General features: G+C 38.5%; 1 protein-coding gene across 1 annotated transcript in view; it reads right to left on the reverse strand.

Annotated features, from left to right (window-relative positions):
• The window catches only part of ELOVL2 (ELOVL fatty acid elongase 2), a 59347-nt gene that overhangs the window by 17727 nt on the left and 21671 nt on the right, over positions 1 to 19949 (reverse strand). The window contains exons 2-3 of the mRNA XM_012753660.2: positions 7249 to 7312; positions 2250 to 2437 (exon numbers count right to left, since the gene is read on the reverse strand). Coding sequence (XP_012609114.1) covers positions 2250 to 2437; positions 7249 to 7312 — 252 coding nt within the window. The remainder of the gene's footprint in view (positions 1 to 2249; positions 2438 to 7248; positions 7313 to 19949) is intronic.

Raw genomic sequence — 19949 nt, forward strand, 5'->3', positions numbered from 1 at the left:
ATCTATTAAATATACCCCTAAAGTGTCAAAGAAAGACCTTATGTCTGCTCTGAAAGAGATTACAATCAAAGAGAGAAAACTGGGAGGTGATCAATGGTAGTGATTTTAAACTGGGAGATCCAAAAGTGTGAGAGAGAAAGAATAGATAAGCAATAGATAAAATCACTAGCAGGGAATGTGCTTGCACAAAGATGTTCTGCCTAGAAAAGACAGAAACCATTTACTTGGTTATTCTAAAACTAAACTGTCATTCTTATTCCTGTTGATAGTTACTAATAAACAACGAGCACTTGACAATTTACATAGCATTTTTCCATATTTACCAACTGCTATTGCATATTAGTGTGTGAGCTCATCAAGTGCAGAAGCCATGTCATACCCATCTTGTACCTTGAAGGCTTCCTATTCACAGCACCTAGTAGGAGCTCAACATATTTTTGCTGAAGAGAACTCATCAGTCCTTACAACTCATGCAAGAGTTATATAGGATATTGTATCTCCACTTTACAGATAAGTTGCCTAAGGTTCAGAGAGCTTAAGTAACTCTTCTAAAATTACACAGAAGGTGACAGGGCTAAAACTTAAATGTCTTCTGACTCCACTACGCCCAAGCTCCATCCAAACAGGAGGGTGACCGCTGATGTGGTCAGACGTGCACGCTGGCCCTTATGACGCAGATGCTACTTCGGAGAAATGACCCAAGGAAGACTGTCTTTCTTGTTACTACATAGAGAAAACTAACTCCATAAATTGCTATCTTGCAAGCTCATCTAGTGACCTAAAATTCACCTAGTAAAGAACCAAAATAAAAACAGTCCTTTCAGAATAAGGTAAATTAGTGAGCATCTATGTGATACGATTTTAGAGTTGTCAGTGTGGCTTTCCTGACCCCAAATTCCACCTCCTGCATTCTGTTGCCTAAAATTCCACTAGAGCCTCATTCTAGTCATTTAAGGTAATATTATCAAGCATTATTAGATGGTACATATTAGAATAATGTACAAATAAAATCTGGGTGAGAGAATCTATATTTTGAGACAAGGATTTATTTTCTTTCAGAATTCAAGTGTACCAGGAAGGCAGCCATATTTGTGCCATTATCAGCCATTTATAATTTGTATGAATGATTTTATTCTAACTTTTCTCTAAAAAAGATTTTGTTATGTTTTTATTCCTTTGTTTTTTTTTTTTGCTACAGCAAGTTTATTTAATACTTTTAGATTCTCCCTTATAGTAAAATAACTTTTAGTTGTATAATCATCACTTTTTGTTTCTCTTTTAAAATTACTTGGGTTGTGCTTACAGAGGAATGAGAGTACATGATGTCATGAGGGTCACTAGAGCTTAGCTGGAATGTCAGCTCCTGAGAAACAGCTATGCTACTGCCAGAGTGTTCCAAAGATGTGCAGAGTATTCTTTAAGGTGTGTTTGTGTGTGCATGTGTATAGGTATGTGTGTGTATGTGTGTGTGTGTGTGTATATATTTATTTACATTTCAAACAAATTGAATTTGATATGTAAGTTAATTTTTTAAATATTCTGTTAATCACTGTCTATTTTGGGGCAAATTATATAACTTTTCTAAGCCTTAGTATTATAATCTGTAAATGGAAAAAATTATAACATGAACTTTAGGACCCATTCAGACCTAAATTGTGACTCTAAATTACAACTAGACTAAGGACTAAAGAAATAGGCCCAAATTGAGATTAGAAAAATTCAAGACAGAAACAAAGACTTCCAAGACTTTCAGAAGGAATGATGTTAAACTCTGGAACAAGTTCTTGAGGTCTTAAAGAACAGTATTTTTTTTTTTTTTTTTTTTTGAGACAGAATCACACTTTGTTGCCCAGGCTAGAGTGAGTGCCATGGTGTCAGCCTAGCTCACAGCAACCTCAATCTCCTGGGCTTAAGCAATCCTCCTGCCTCAGCCTCTCGAGTAGCTGGGACTACAGGCATGCGCCACCATGCCCGGCTAGTTTTTTGTATATATATACTTTTTAGTTGGTCAATTAATTTCTTTCTATTTTTAGTAGAGATGGGGTCTCTTGCTCAGGCTGGTTTTGAGCTCCTGACCTTGAGCAATCCTCCCACCTCGGCCGCCCAAAGTGCTAGGATTACAGGTGTGAGCTACCATGCCCAGCCTAAAGAATTGATAGCAACTTCGGATAGTTCTGATAAGCTAGATGTGATTGCTTTTAAAAGTTGCTCAGTTACTGGACTCCAGCTTTAGCTACACAAACACTTACCTCTGCCAGCATATAAGCGGAGAGTAGTGTGATCGCGAGATTATACAAGGTGAGAATACCCCTGAGAGAAAGTGCAGGTCTGTTCTTCATGTATTTGTTACCCAGCCATATTGAAAGCAAATATATGACAGTAAGAAAAAAGGTAGGAAGGTAAGAGTCCAACATGAGCCACCCTCTGACTCGAGCATCTGAAAAGAAACACACAGTGAGAATCGTGAAGGTAATACTTCTGTTCAATTATCAATATTGTCTCACATACACTGTATTTGTATAAACCAGACACAACAGGGAACGTGATATATCATTAAGTATTATAGTAAAACAACTCTATAAATATAGCAAAATAACTATAGTAAAGTATAGTTTACTATACTATATATGCCAGATTTAGGTTAGAGTTTAGGGGAAGAAGAAACCAGTGGGGGCTGAATAGTTAAGGAAGGTTTCACGGTGTAAAAACATGGCTTTACCTGAACACTGAGTAACAGGAAAAAGAAATAAAATTTTTATTTAGATGGGAAGTAACAGTTCTTGAATGCTTATTTTAGAACAGTTATTGGGTTCCTTTACTCTAATTCAATTAATATGAAGTAAGTACTATTATGCTATTTTATGGACAAAAAAAAAAAAAAAAAAAAAACAGCTCAGAAAGTTTTAGTAACTTGCAAAAGGCCACACAATACTTGGCAACAGAGTCAGGATGTGAACTGGTCACCTCTGTCTTCTGGCCCATTACACCTTGCTAGTGTCCTCCCATGGAGATATTCTGAGCAGTCAGAGGAAAGAAGGCATACAGATATTGCATCCTCATTCGTAAAACCCACACTGCCCAGGATTTGCCAGGATCACTGTGCAGTAAACCAGGAACGAGTTTAGAGTTCCTCTGGTCCAAAGAGAGCAACAGTTACTGTACAGCATGCGTGGGAATCTGAAGATAGCCTTTGAGCTAATGATTCAGAACTGAGGGCAGAAAATAAAACCAAAGACCACAAACTGGCCATTGGACCAGAAGTATAAACAGCAGGGAAGCAAGAACCTGGATACATCAAGGGCCCCTTACTCTGGAGAGTGAAAATTTAAAAGCCTAAATAAAACTCACATGGTAGATCTATAATATAACTAGTAACCCCTGAAAATAATTATAGACATAAAAAATGATTTTTGTTCTCTATTTTGCTTTTCTTGTTTAACTAAATAATTTGGCCCAGAAATATAAAAATTGCATGATATTTTTAATCTCTATAATAGAGTTGTAAGGGGCTGGTTTTGCCAACAAACAATGCCCTTTTCTTAATTCTTTGGTTCTGACAGTTTCAGGCCCTATTCCTGGCATACTCTGTCTACCTGTTTACCCCCAGTCTCTCATTAAACTACCCATCCTACACACAGTACCATTTCTAGGAGGAGAAGCCTTCTCAAGCTGTAACTGTCCCATCATGTATTCTGTAAACACCTCCTCTTGATAAAGATGAAAAGGTAGGAAAGCTCTTCTCAGGATTCATGTGACTAATGATAACTACCTCTCATACAACTAGCTCACAATCACCTGTCATAAAAGCCTGTGCTGTGTGCCACTTCCTAATCATCTCCCTATCTAAACCCTACTCATCCTTTAATGATCCTGCCTTCTGAAGGGAGACACTTTCTACTGCTCTTTCATAATTACAGCTCCTCATTTGCATAACAAAATAATTATTTTATAATTTATATGTTTTAGGTTATAATGCTGTTACTATAACTAACATTTACTGAGCACTTACTCTGTGCCAGGCACTGTCCTGAAGCCTTTTACGTGTATTAACTTATTTAATGCTCATAGCAAACTTATTATATGGGGGACAATTGCCACCCTACCTCTTGTTATGGTGCTGTGGTTTGAACTGTATCCCCCAAAAAGATAATGTTCAAGTCCTAACTTCTGGTACCTGTGAATGTGACATTATTTGGAAATAGGGTCTTTACGGATGTAATCCAGTTAAGGTGAGGTCATACCGGATTGGGGTGGGCCCTAACCCAGTGACTGCTGTCCTTATAAGAAGGGGAGGTTTAGATACAAGGATACAAAGAGGAAAATGCCATGTGAAGATGGAGACAGAGATAGGAGTGATACCATCTACAAGCTAAAGAACACCAAAGACATCCAGCAACCACCAGAAACTAGGAGCAAGTCAAGGAAGAGATTCTTCCCTGGAACCTCATAGGGAACACAGCACTCCCGGCACCCTGATTTCAGACTGGCAGCCTCCAGAACGGTGAGAGAATATATTTCTGCTATTTTAAGCCACCTGGTTTGTGGAACTTTGTTATGGCAGCCTTAGGAAATGGACAAACATGGTTTAGTACTTAATTGCTTTCTAATTGCTTCAGATATACTAGTTTTACATCCTGAACTACAGTATATGCTCCAGGAGACAGCAGCTAGCTCTTACATCACTACTCTGTTTCACTTACAGCTACTCAGTGCTGAACTAAGAGGAAACATTCATTAGATGTGTATCAGTTGGCACATGGAGTCAAGCACATACTGCAAAACTAATATAGCACTTGACGTTTTTTATTTTACTTTTGTCATGGTCCTATAAATTGTTTGGTAAAGGTGTTAAGGAAAATCATAATCATTTCAACCAAAAGATGAGAACAAATACTTGCAATAACATTTCTTATCTTTGGGACTTGAGAAATGTTATCTCTGCATCTGTGTCAGGCATTTGTCCAGAACAATATCCTTGATGGTCTAGGCAAAATCAGAAAAGACTTGGGGACATCTAGAAGTTTACTAGGTGACCTGCCAGTCAATTTAAGCTTGTGTCATTTTTAGGAAGGGAAAAGGATTCTTGATGGCTTAGATGCTAGACACCTTGTCACTGTGGAAGTCATCTGATTTGGTTGTCGATTGTCAATTTCACAGTCTCCTTGTCATAAAGGAAACTTCCATCAAAATGACCAATGCCAAGTAAACAACTGTAATCCTTTCCTCAACTGATCCCATATCCACATGATTCCAGGTCACACCGATCTTAACTGATGGCAAAGTTCAGTGTGAACTTGGCTCAGAAAGATCACTGTTTAACTCTCTAGTGGAAGTGTCCAGAAGAAAGCCACAGTCACTGAGAAATCATAGGTCCCTTTGTATCCTGCACAGCTAAGTGAGAGGGTGATGCCCTCTATGCTGAGCTGTTCTCTCCCCACCCACTGGAACTGTGGGGGAGAGGACACATTAACGGAGGTTATGAAGGTAACAACATCCTGCCCTGCCTGCTCCATAGGATCATCAGGATGATAAAATGGGGAGGGGGGGGGGAAACCTATGTGAAAGTATTTTTTAAGCTGTATAAAATCATTATATTATTATGTTAAAATCATATAGTCATTCACTTAGAATAATTTATGGCCCTATACAGAAACTGGAGAATGGTCTAAAAACTCTCTAAGTGATGGTTTAAAGACTTTGAGAAACAGAAAAATCACCCCATTTTCCTCCTCCCTATCTCCCCCAATAATGCGGTAGTGAACTATGGACTTTCCACAGTTTGTGAATGAGCAACACTCAAATAAAACAAAATATTTTGTCTAGAACTCACGCATTTATTTGCAAAATATACATTGCCTAATATTTTCCCAGAACTGTAATAAGCCCTGAAGTTAAATGGTGAGTAAAATGGTCATGGTTCCTGCCTTAAAGGGAGAAATGGCTATTAGTAACAATAAAGTAAGTGAAGGAAATAAACAAGGATTGAGACCGAGAATAAAGAGGGATCTGCTGCAGTCCCCCCACTACCTGCAAGGGATACGTTCTAAGATCCTCACAGGATGCCCGAAACCACAGATGGTACTAAACCCTGCACATACTATGTTTTTTCCTATACATACATACTATGATAAAGTTTAATTTATGAATTAGGCATATAAGAGAGTAGCAACAATAAAGTAGAACAATTATAACCATACTGTAATAAACTTAGTGAATGTGGTCTCTCTCTAAATATCTTATTGTACTGTACTCACCTTTTTTCAGATTGCAGTTGAGAAAGCAAGTAACTGAAACCACGGAAGTGAAACTGGACAAGAGGAGGCTACTGTCCTTTAGAGGGGGAGAGCCCATCCGAAAAGGTGACATTTAAGCTAATACTTGAAGTTTGAGAAGGAACTGACTAGACTGGATAGAGTAGGAGACACGGGGGGAATTCTAGGCTCACGGAACAGTATATCGAAGAGTTTTACATATTTGAGGAATTAAGAGGTGACTTGAGCAACTGTATCAAAGCCAGTGAGGGAGACTGCCACTAACTGAGCTGGAGAGGTAGCAGGGCTAGATAACACAGGTATGCAAGTCTGTGACAAGAAGTGTAGTTTTAACCTTGAAGGCAGTGGGAAGACACTGATGAATTTTAATCTAGCTTACCACAGGGCACAATTTAGGTATTTAGATTATTATTCCAGCAGATACTTAAAAACTGATTGGAAGAGGACAAAAGTGGAAGAGGAGAGACGAGTTAGGAGGACACTGCAGTAAAGTGACTGGTGACAAAGGAATGATGGAGAGACATCTAAGCTGATCCTGAGGGCCTGGGCAAAGAAACACACAAATCCTTAACAGGGATTCATCAAGGCGTGTAAGAGCAGAAATATCATATGTGACTGTGCCCGGGGGAAGGTAGACGGGTGCTGGAGAGAGGAGAGGAAAGCAGCGCAGTTTAGAAGGAAAGCTACAAACTGGCTTGGCCACCAGAGAAACCCTGGAAGAAAGTACTACAGTTCATTCTGTGCCCACTTCCTGCTCCTGGAACTTCTTTAATCCCAAGACAGGTTGACCATGAGGAGAAATGGGGCCTTCTGGATGTTCTAGGAGAAGTATATTAAAGGTGAGGGAAGTTAAGTTTCTAAATGTTAAGCACCATGCTATTTTCAAGACACCAGAAATAACATAATCCTTTTCTATAACTAAATGGCATTCTTCCTCATGTTCCTTCCACATTAAGTTTTCAAGTAACTCACTTACCTCGAGGTCCAAACATATTGTCCAAAAAAGCATTGATTTCATCATCAAAGGCCTTTAGATGCTCCTGAAAAGAGAAACAAAGAATGATTGAATGAGACTTAATGCAGGACTCAAAAAAAAAAAAAAAAAAACAGAATGATTTAAGTGTTGATTTTTTTTTTTAAACTCTCAAAACGAGCCACTACCAATGACACGTAGTTGACAGATTCTCCAAGGGTTCCAGCTTCAAGGACTTTTGACTGCACAGGCTTAAGGAAAGTGAACCAGTTAATGCAGCCTCACCTTTCACAAGCCTGTACAGAGTTGGAAGGAAAAGATTCCTTTCATTTCTTTATGCAAGAGGAATCCTAGAAAACAGGCTCGGCGCATTTCAACATCAAAGGGTTATTGACCTTAATTCCGTTTACCTCTAAAATGCTTACAGGCTAAGCTGTGCCATAAGCAACTTTTGCTGTTGCAATTAATAGGACCTGTGCCAGCAACAGGGAAAGCCTATTCCTGCAGAATGTAAATGTCAATTTTAAATGAAAGTTCAGCTGAACTATATTTCATTAAGCTGAATCTAAAGCTTCAAAGAAGACTTGTTTTTCAAGTAAGGAAAAGCACTTTTTTTTTACTCTTACAATAAATAGTATCATTTAGGGTGCACCAAATTAATTTTTGTCACTTTGGCTGGTTTCAGGTTGGGGCTGGAATATTGCTGCTAAGAACCTTAAGGTGAGTGGGGGCTGCCAACCTAACTTCAGTCCACTCATGCTGGTCTTCTATGATACTGCTTCAATACCTGCTAGGTGTTCCCTCCCCGCTACAGAGGTCTAGAGCCACCTCCTCAAGCAAACGGAGGAAAAGACAGAGCACGACCCAGTGTTTCCAGGAAAGGGACTTCTGAGGAGGACTGAGGGCCAGCTGCCAGACTGTACGTGTGGAGCGGCATAGCCTTGGGGATTTTATATAGAACATGCTTTAGAGTCAACAGCTACCCCAAAACTATCTCACTCTCAAAGTACAAATGCCAAAGAGGAGAATTAATTCACTGGCACCTGAAAAGAGGAGCTGCCCATTTGGTGATTGGCACCTATCATCTCAACCTATTTTTTATTTGTGACTTTGATCCTGAGAGAAATTTCAAGGAGACTTAGGTCTTTGGGAACTTTAGGAAGCTTGGGAAGGAGGATGGAGCTTAAGAGACTAACATTTACTAGCACCTACTACTGCTGGCCACTGCACTAGGAACTTTCTTTTCACTATTTCAGAATATCTCTATAAAACGTATGTGAGCTAAATCAAGCTTCAAAGTTTTTAAACAGTATTTGTATCTTTGGTTTCCACACAGGGTGTCTCAGGAGACTTCCAGACTTGAGAAAGGTCAGTTACCTGAGATCTTGGTGTGACAGAATATGATCTGTGTTGCCGCTGGAATAGGGCAGATCTATCCAGAGGCCTCTCAGTTTTGAGCAAAGAACGTCACCCTCACAAATGCACTCACCCTCATAACAAATGCCAATGAAATCTTTCTTCCATCGCTGCATCCACGAACAAATGTTTAAACTTTTTTTGTTTGTTTGCTAAGGTTCAAAATCCGTTTACCAACATTTGTAGAGCAAAGAAAACTCTAGTTGAAGGTCACAAAGCTCATATTTCTATATTGCAGAAATTTAGTCATAGTGGAAGAGTAGTAGAAACAAAAGTAAAAGAAGGAAAGATATGAAGAAAGCAGAGAACAAGAGAGGAATAAAAAGGGGCATTTTGTTTTTTCACTCATTCAAATAATAACCAATTATTTGAGTATTGCTATATACTAGTACTATATTAGATGTTCAAAAACAATGTCAAATGAGACATGATCCTTATCTTCACATAGTTTTCAGTCTAGACATAATAATACATAAATAAAAAATTATAGTACAGTCTTAAATAATATGAGAGGTTTATAGAGATCTGCTACAAAACGATAAGAGAAACACTTTAATTTAGATCTCTTAAGAAGATGAGGCTGTGGCTGAATTTTGAAAGACTAGTCTAGGACACTGTCTAAATGGAGAAGGAAAGAAAAGGCACACTAGGAAGAAAGATTAGTGTATAGAAATACACTGAGGCGTGACTCACTTGGGAAGTGTTTATGCCCAGGGTCTCTAGTGACCTATGACAGACAGAACTGCAGCCAATGCTGGGAAAATCAGAAACCTGATAAAAATTACCTCTTTATTTCTGAGTTATTTAATATAGTTAGTAAGGAAGTTGTCTAAAAAGACCATGATGAGGTGAGAAGAAGAAACTAAGATTTACACTGGCTTAGTAAGACATAAGTACAGAGGGTTTTGTAGTCTTAGTCGACCGAGAATGAGCACTTAGCAAGGGATGACAGAACAGCATTTGGCCCAGAAGTCACAGCTGTACACGGGGCTGTGTGTGTGAATGTGAGGCATGCTGGACAATGCCTCCACATTAACACCACAACCTAGCAGCTAGAAACACCAGTGAACTCCCTGTGGCACTTCATCCATTCAAACAACATTTCTGAATAGCATTTGTGAGAGTGGTTGACTCAAAAGCTCATAGACAATTTGAGAAAGGGAGACATATAGAGAAAGGTGAATAGCAAATGAGTAAGACTACGGAGATCCGCAGAACTGCCACAATGATAGAAAATAAAGGACTTAGGATGGGTTTTAAGGATGGTTAGAATTTGGAGAGATAAGAAGAGGGCACAGCGTATCTCTCAGACCTGGGCAAGAATGGTGCTGTCCTGAGCTCCATACTGTAGAAGACACACCCCCAGGCCCAGTCATCCTTTGAGCCAAGGGAACATGCCTACCCATGGCCACAATTTCCCCTCTCCAGACTATGCTCCAAGTTCCCCAAGGCCACAGAATTCCCTGCCAAATCACCCTGAGGCCACTTCCAGAACAACTCCTTGTCCCCATAAGAAAGTCTACACTCCATTGATTTGGAATTCAATGTGTAGCAAACAGCTGAAGAATGGAAAGACTGGATGCCAGCAGGGCCTTATTTGTGTATTCCTGATTACTTACCACAGTTGGCAGGAATATAAAAATGGTACAATCACTTTGCAAAACAGTTTGGCAGTTTGGTAAAAACATAAACATACACCTACTGTAAGATCCAGCATGCCCCTTCTAGGAATTTACCCAAGAGAAAAGAAAGCACATTTCCATGCAAAGATGTGAACGCAAATATTTACAGCAACTTTGTGATCACTAAAAAAATAGAAACCCCCAAATGTCCAACAATAGGTGACACATCTGTATAATAAAAACTACTCAGCGATATAAAGGAATGAACTATTGATGTACACACAACATGGATGGATCTTAAACTTATGCTGCATGAAAGAAGCCACCCAAAAATTACATACTGTATGTTTCCATTTATATGGAAATTCTAGAAAATATAACTGTCTATAGTTATAAAATACAACTATAAGTGACAGAAAACAGATCAGTGGTTGCTTGGGGACTACAAGGGAAGAGACCAGAATATCCTTCAAAAATGAAGGTTAAATCAGGATATATTCATATATGCATAAATGAGAGAATGTATAGCCAACAGAACTGCACTGCCTACTTAGCTAAAAATGTTCTTCAATGCCAAAGGGAAGTGATTCCATATGGAAGGTAGAATTTACAGAAAAGAATCAAGAGCACCAGGAATGGAGAGCCATAACCCAGAGCACCCTAGGGAAAGCTTCCACCCACCGCCTAGCGTCCACTGTGACTGCTAGCACCACCATCACCACCTCTGACACCATGCTCATCCCTTCCACCAGGAAGCAGCACTGCCTGACACCCAGTGACATCCTGGACCTGTTCCGTCTACTGCCAGTAAAAAGACCACTGGGAGGCAGCAATGACCCACCTGAGGCGGATCCACTGGACTGCCTTCTTCCAGAAATCTGAGATAGTTGTCTCAGCTGTGGAATATGCAACTTCCAGGGCTGGTGGACTGGCTCACCACACATTCCTGCCTCAGCTACCATTTTCTGTGGGTTCTTGGCAAACAGGAGAGCCACAAAGGGCATACTTGGTTTTCTGCCACCATGATACTGATTGGAACTCCCACTCATCTCTGGCTCCATGAGTTTGGAGGTCAACATAAACCAGGCATCTCAAATTGAAGGCCATTTCCTGGTCTTTTCTTGAAAGTGTGAAGCTTATGATTACTGAGGCCTGCCTCATCCTGAAGACCTTGACAGCCCAGATTTTCTTCAGCAGAGGCTGTCTTGCAATCAGAATCACTACCACCATGATTAGGGACCACTCTATGAAAGCCTAGGCAGGAAGCAAGGCAAAAAGGAATGCACCCCAAAACTCTGCCTGTGCGTTCTTCCATCTCTAAAGCATAGAACTCCATATTCTATTTTTCCTTTCCCCTTCTTTCTTCCTTTCCTTACTCTTTCACTCCTTCTTCTCCGCCTTCCTCCTTTTATTGGTTTTAGGCATTGTGTGTGTGTGTGTGTGTTTAGTATTTGTCTACCACAGGCATTGTATTATATAAAAATCCAGTGATTCAAGATCTTGGTGTTTGTCCTATTTTGTCAACATAGCAGACATTTATTTAATCAGAATAGCTATGTTCCACCACCAACACACTGCTTTTTAAAATTGGCAAAAGCCATTAACATTATGAAACAGACTGGAAGGAAACAGCATCCAAATCCTTTCTTCTCTTTTTTTGTGTGTATTTCAGAGTCAACTAAATCTGAATGGTTCAATGACAGCAAGTCAGGAAATGGGATCTGACCAGCTTATGAATATATCATATTTCGGACTAACCTGACACAACTCTGACAACTTCCAGAAACGTTAAGGTCAAGGCTGAGTTGGATAAAACTGAAAAACAAGGGAGGTGGCCTCCCAGAGGGGAGGAAGACAGACTAGAGTGCCATCACACAGTGAGTCCAACGTCATTCTCAGGAATCAGGTTGGCCAACAAATGTTGAACCTCTTTTGGTGACTCCTGTGGGATTGTTCCCAGCTGGGTGTCCCGTGTAATTGAAGAAGCTAAATACGTTTACATTTTCGAATGAAACTAGAAGGTTTAAAAGATGGATAAAAATGGGCATATAAAAATACATAAAATTATTTGGCTGTCACACCGCTAACTTCACACAATGAGTATTTATGCACAGTTTACACTGATACCCTTAAGCTGCCTTTCAGGAGCCTACCCACTCACCAGTACCTCCTGCTACTGCTCTCTGTGGGGAGCAATAAGCTAAGGGTGAGAGTAGGCAATGGGTAGGCAACTCTTCTTTATGTATGAAGTCTAAATTGTTATTATATGTCTTAGGAATAATTTTCTTAAGATTGAAACCATCTAAGGTAGGTACTAAAGACTCTGAGGAACACTTATAACATCTTAGGATAGACATAAATGAGCTAACCATAATGGTGAGTAATACTGGCTACTGTTTATCAAACATGCATCAGGCACTTGATACATGCTCTCTATGGTTTTCACGGCAGCCTTGCAAGTTGGGTGTCTTTCCCAATTTACAGATGTGGAAATCGAGACCGTACACTCGAGTACTACTGTGGTGTGAGACTTGAACTACAATGAATCAGTGTTTTTATACCTTCGGTTTGAAGGGTTTCAGAGCCTGGCTAGCAGAGGAAGGTCTCTGCAGAGCTCATGCTCCTTTCTTATGCTGTGGTATCTCAGGATATCAAGCTGACAGAGACAATGGGGGTGACTTTATTTGCATCCTGGGTAACCTTGAGGCTATAGGACAGTCTTATTCAATTAAGGGGATTAAAGGACTTTTTGAAGAACAGAAACTTATTGTAGTTTTGTCTGTTATGCTCCACTTCCCCCACATGGCTATCTCTCTCATTTTATCAGTCTGGTCAGATGGCACGTCTCCCTGATCATCTCTCACGGGATTAATCACAGAGGAGGAAAACATCAGCTCATGGTGTCCTGGCCTGTGGTGTAGCATCATTTGCAATCCCCTGACCTACTCTAATAATTTCATAGCACTTATCATTACCCAAACTTTCACTGGCTAGTTAATCTATTTATTATTTGGGTCCTCCACTAAAATGTAAGCTCCAATTAACCCCAATTCCAAGAACAATGCCTGGCACATAGTGGGCACTTACTATTTACTGAATGAATTAAACTCTCATTCTTCCAAACCTTTACAATACTCACTTGATACCTATTTCATATTACTTTGCATTCCTACTTATATTTTCATATATGTGATCTGGATTCCAATGCATTTTGAAAGATCCTTAACACTCTTAACTCTTGGTTTATCACCAGGGTCCAATGGACCCAAATTCTTTTTAAATTTCATTTTTGAAATTTCTTTCTTCCAAAGAGCAAAGAACAAATTTGCTTATATATTTTTAAAGTAGAATCAAACTCACTCTATCTTGCAAGTGACATGAGTCCAATGGACCCTTTACAAAATTTATGATACATTATGGGATCTTAGTGGTATTTTTTTCTGTATCTTAAAACATTTTGCTATTTAATTAACCTAGAAATTATCTCATCACTACTTACCAATAATTCCAATTTGCTAAAAAATATGAAAATGTGAAGATGGAATTGCCTAAAAGAACGATGCAATAAGCCAGTTAAATAAACCATTACTACTGCATCATCCTTTTTTCTTTTTACCTAAAGGATTACATCATGCTTCAAGAAGATTAAAAAAAAAAAAAAAAACTAGAAACAACCATCCTTATAGACTTTTTAAAGCTTTCATTGAACACAGTTGAGAGTTTGGAATTTTACATGTTCAAAAACTTTAAGATCACCTGAGGGTCTTATTAAAGCACAGGTTCCCCTTTAATGGGTCTAGGATGAGGCTTCAGTTCATTTCTAACAAGTTCCAATGCTACTGGTCCACAGACCATTTTGAGTAGCAACAGTTAAACCACATATGATCTCTTGAAACTTGTTTAGATTATAATCTAAGTATTGATTTTTTGATGGGTTCTTATTATAAAATACCAAGTTCTTGCCTCCTTTCTACAAATCTACCAAGTATTTCATGACACATTTTATGCTATGAAATTTAAAGTTATGTACTTATTATATAACCATTCATTTCAAGGCACTTAGTAATTAGCTAGCTGTGCAAACCTACTTAATAGTATCCATATTGCTCCAAACAGAAATGAAATCACTGGGTTGGTTGTATTTTTCCTTATATTTGCTGTGCCTGAGTGTAATGTTCTGGAGGTGGCCTGCTCAGGGAAGAGTACAGAAAGATTCAGGCCTCTCTTAAAGTTATCACAAGATTGCATTGCGACACTACCTCAGTTAGTACTTGCCAACAAATATTACCAGGGTTTTTGTGGTGTTACCTACTGTCAAAATCAAGACTTAGCATCCTATACTTCTATAACTGATTTTTACTTAAGTAAAATTTAAAATTTGTATCCCTATTAAATTTATCTTCAGCCCCACCTTTGCGCACTGACAAGATTAGTCCAAATTCCTAAATATAGATTTATTTTTTCTCTAGGTTTAGTATATTTTAAAATTTTGGCCCTTTTATTCAAATGAGTAGTAAAAAGTTGTTGAATAGCCTGGGTAAAAGGAAAAAAAGCCCTAAAGAACACCTTTCCATAAGCCTTAAGAAATGCCATTCTGTAAGAAAGGAAATCATTGTTTCACAAACTCTAGTCTACTTGCCTATACATGTATGTACAAGTATATATAGTATATGCATAGGAAAAATTTCAGAAGATCACACATCCACCTGTTAACAATGGTTACTTCTGGGGAGGCAAGAATGAGGAGCAAGGGGGAGCAGGGAAAGGGAGACACTAACTCTTTACTCTGTATATATCTGCGTTGTTCTAGTTTTTAACAAATCATCATGATCAATACATTAATTATGTAATGAAAATATTATGACTAAAATTAATGCAATGACTTATGAAGGAGAGTAGTACAATTTCCTCCTTGAGTCCTAAAAATAAATAAAAATGCACTCAGTTTTTAATGGGTTGATTTCTTCCCATTCACTTGAAATAAAAGGTGAGATGAATCAGACGATACCATGATATAAAATGACTAAAAATACCTTATTTGAGAAATACTTGGCTAAATATGTGACAAGCAACTTAAATTTTTATCAAATATGTATTTTATTATCTTTGTATTGATACAGAGATTAATGATAATAGCAATCAGCCCAATTCTCCATAGTAACTGGAATAAATGTTCAGCTAAGTCTCAAATCTCACATTATACACCCTAAGCTACCAAAATCCAATTATCTTCAAAAGATCAATATAGCCAGTAGCTGTCTATTCCAATATTTCCATAAGGGTCTTTCGAAGATGCTCAGAGATGGGGTAGAAGAGGGTCCCTTTAGGTACTTCACTCTGCTTTATCCACTAACATACTTTGGAGGAATATGATGTCTGGGTGAAGAATAACCCCATTCCCACAGTAAGAGAAGGATTTTTCTTCAATCCAAACAAACACACACACACACACAGGGATTTCCTCAGTGGATTTGCAAATAGTCTATCCTGAATATAGGTCAGATTGCCATTTTGTTACCAGTAAAACAAGATTGTTTTCCCCTAGTAGGTTAAAATTATGTAAAAATCAAAGCCCCAAAGCAAGCCTAGTCTAGGGATAACCTCATTTTTATCAATATAAGTACTGTTACTGTCACTAGTATCAGTATTTTACTATGATGCAAATAATACATTAGAGAGCTCTGTGGAAGGACACTATACTACAGTAGTCCGGACATATGCACTATGCATCTTAACCTCAATTCCTTGGCATCCAATGGACGTTACAAGAGAAACTAGCATTCTTTTTGGCAGAGAATCTGAAAATTTTTAAAAAATCAAGTAACTATTATTAACTCCTTTGGCTGACTGGGCCAGAAAGAATGCAATGACCTCCACCCACTCTTCTAAGCTTCTCCTTCCAAATCCTCATGTGCACTTTTTGCTCCAGGCTTACCTACTTACTTGGCACTCCCCCAGTGCATCATGTTCTCTCTCTTGTGCCTTTGCATGTGGCCTTCCCTCTGTCTGGATGCCTCCTAATTGCATTTTAGTTCACCCTGGCCAGTCTCCTTCTCCCAAACTAGTCAAGATCCTCTTTGCCTGGCACACGTTAAGCACTTGGGAAATGCATCTATTATGAATGAACGAATTTACCAGAATCACACCAGGAATAGGGCTAGCAAACTTCAGGGGTCCATTTTTTACCTCTTTTCCCTGTGTTAACACTCTTCAACAGGTTCAGAGGATTATCAGGGTTGTGTGTGTAGGAATATATAGTTGGCAAGCAAAGAGTGTTGAGGAGTAGAAAGAGAATAGATGCTGAGAAAGCTTTGGTAAAGTATCACTGTATTTTAAAGCAGAGATATACGGAGACAGCAGTAACAAAAACTCAGTGGATACCAGGTAGTAAAACCCTAAATGAAATGTTTTTATTCTAGATTTTCAAGAGATAAATACCAATATTTAAAAGTTACTAGTATCAATGATGTGTTTTAAATAGCAGTTTTATAGGGTATGTATGCATTCAATGATCTGATCATCTATATATGGTGCTGCTGGCTCACCTTTTGGCTTCAGAATCCTCTGCAAACTGGCAGGACAGTCCACTTTGCAAAAGAACCTGAGCAACATCTTGAGAGGGAGCTCATCCTAAGGAGGTGCGCTGTGGAGTGGCCAGGTGCTGACAAGGCTGTCTTAGTAACAAAGCACTGGACGTGAGAGGAGTAAAGGAATGTTAAGTGTGGTGAAGAGCCTGGTACTTGGGATTCTTTATGGCTCAATTCCCCAGGGGTCCCAGGGAGACAAAAGGCTATCATGGAAAATAGGAGGTACTTACACTTACATAAGACATTGGGCATGTGAGACAGGAGTGCTTTGTGATCTCTCAAACATGGAAGAGAAGAGACAGGCAAGCTTCTCAAGTTTTCTGCAGAGAACTGCGTGGAGTCTGCTACATGCAGAGCTCCAGTGTCAGAAGTTGTGTCCAGCCAAATAAGAATCAGTGCCCAGCAGAGCCTGGGACACTAGTGTGAGCAACAGTGAGCACTGCCAAGCAGCTGCATGCAGCAGGCCTTCAGCACTGCACGGATGCAGTGGTGGGGTTCAGTGGGCCTGGGGGCCTTCCCCCGCAGAAGGGGATCTGAGCACGAGAAGAGGACCATCCCCACAGAGGTCATGAAATAACATACCAGAATCAGTTGTCAGCCACACCGGGAGAACTCCTCAAAAGAACTGTCTGGGTATGTGTGCATGTTGAGGGTGGAGAACGGTACAGGGAATTTGTGAGGAGCTGGGGTGAGAACTAGTGAAACAAAAATTATATATACACCAAGTATGGAGAATTAAGTCTCAGGTGTGTATCTCTGGAGTACAGAATGATGCTTGGTTATCAAAGATTAAGTATGTCTTATTTGTTAAGCCTCAAAAATAGGTTTTAAACACTTGAAAGATATTTATACGGCTTAAATGATTTGTAAATTAATTCACTGGTTACACAGAAAGTTATTAAGTTTAAGGAAATTAATATTTTACTAAATATGGATTCTCAATAATGAATACAACAAATTAGCTTCTTTCTAGTCATTTTGCAAGTTATGGCTTTCTAAGAGAGAAATAAAATCCAAATACATATTTATCTCATAATATTCCAATATCATTTAAAAATATTAAATAACTTGCCTTAATTTGAAGTGAATAAAATCTGCTATACAGAAAAACAAAGAGCTTCAATTTTACAATTAGAAAACAAAGTTATTAACTGATTCAATACTGAATAAGCGAGGAACAAAAAACCCTAACAATGCTGCTAAGTTTGCAATTCAAGATACTTGTAATGATTATTACAACTTTTGCTTCCACAGGAAGTGGTGAGTGAATATAAAACTCCTTGGAGATTTAATCCAAAGCCAGATATCTGTATTCAGGACACCTTGGAACTGTACCAGTTTCTGAATCTGGGGACATGGGGAAGAATAAAGCTCTTTCACAATTAACAACAGCAATGAAAGGAGATTCTGTTTGTATGTGCTCTGGTTATCAAGTACTGACCAGAGGACAAGCAGGTTGGCTACTCTGCATGTACAAGTGGTACCCTTTTGAATATAAAAACAAAAAGCTTTTAATGATTTCTTGGAAAAAAATATGGGCTAGATTTGATTTCTAATTTTTTAGGCAATAATCATCTCTATATATTCTATAAATATCAACAGTATTTCAATATATTTATGATAAAGTCAAAAGAAGTATTCTTTTACTGCTAATACTGAGCAAGAGACAATCCATGAATCACATGGACAGACTGTTTTATATTATACTTCTTTCAAACTATAAACTTTCTGCCTATTATGGGGATTTATTGAACTGGATTTATAGAACATTCCAGATTCTATCCCTGCTAAATGAAATCTTCACCACATACTTTTTTGTTTGGCAGTACATTACCAAAGTGATAGGTGATTCAACCTTTACTGCATAAAGTCTTTTCTAGGAGGTAAAGGAAAATCATACCTCTCCCTTAGCATTTTAACCCAGATAATGTCAAATCAAATTCAGTATAATTAGCAGGTATTATGAGGAAAATAAATCATCAAAAAGCAAAATGCTGGGCAGGTGGGAGGGGGGAGGGGGCGGGTATATACATACATAATGAGTGAGATGTGCACCATCTAGGGGATGGTCATGATGGAGACTCAGACTTTTGGGGGGAGGGGGGGAAATGGGCATTTATTGAAACCTTAAAATCTGTACCCCCATAATATGCCAAAATAAAAAAAAATGAAAAAAATAAAAATAAAAAAAAAAAATAAAGCAAAATGCTGCCTGAGCTATACATGCAGAAAAATGGTAAGGACACCCAACTGGCCTTAATGATTGTTAGTGTTACAAACTAATTTTAGATATTTTAATTTCATGTTATTTTAGACATTTTCTGGGGTATCACCTTAGTTAGGTCACTCATCAATGTTCAATCATCAGCCCAACATGGTCTCCCAAACTATAGGGCTGATGGATGAAGATAGACAAATCTGGGAAGGTGGGGAGGAAAGAATGGTTAAAAGCATTATTTATTTTACAGATGATGAAAGGCAAAAGACAAAGTTATTTATTACAAGCTATACACTAAAATAAAGAAAATAACGTAAATGTAAGCCTCTGACCCCCGTTTTTATTGGCATTGTGTCACACAATCTTCTCTTCAGGTTTTTCTTGGCTCTTATTTTGAATCCTGCTAAATGAGCACTTTAAAAAAATATTACTATCCTTTTTCTTACTGATAAATCACTTACATTCAATAGACAACAGAAATCATTTTGTAGTATGAAATGCTCCTTAAATAAATACAATCATTTTAATCCTCCCATTAGGCTTCCAGAGTCCACCACTTTTTGCCATTACAGTACAAAAATATGTCTATATATTCTCTAATTACTTAGAATTACTGAATAAAATGATCTCCAAGGCCTTTTCTAGCTCTCCACTGTTAAAGAGACAGTGTGTCTCTGTTCTCCCATCCTTCCAATTCTTTCCTCTCCTCTCTTCTATATCTCCAAGCTAGTAGGCAGAATGCCAGATTCATTTGGAAAGGAAGAGTGGCTCTAAAAGATTGTTCACCAAATATCAGCAACAAACAAACATGAAATTATCATGGATTCTGAAACAAAAAGTACAAAATTCTCAAAAGTAACC

The sequence above is a fragment of the Microcebus murinus genome, chromosome 15 (assembly GCF_040939455.1).
Source record: "Microcebus murinus isolate Inina chromosome 15, M.murinus_Inina_mat1.0, whole genome shotgun sequence".
Lineage (NCBI taxonomy): Eukaryota > Metazoa > Chordata > Mammalia > Primates > Cheirogaleidae > Microcebus > Microcebus murinus.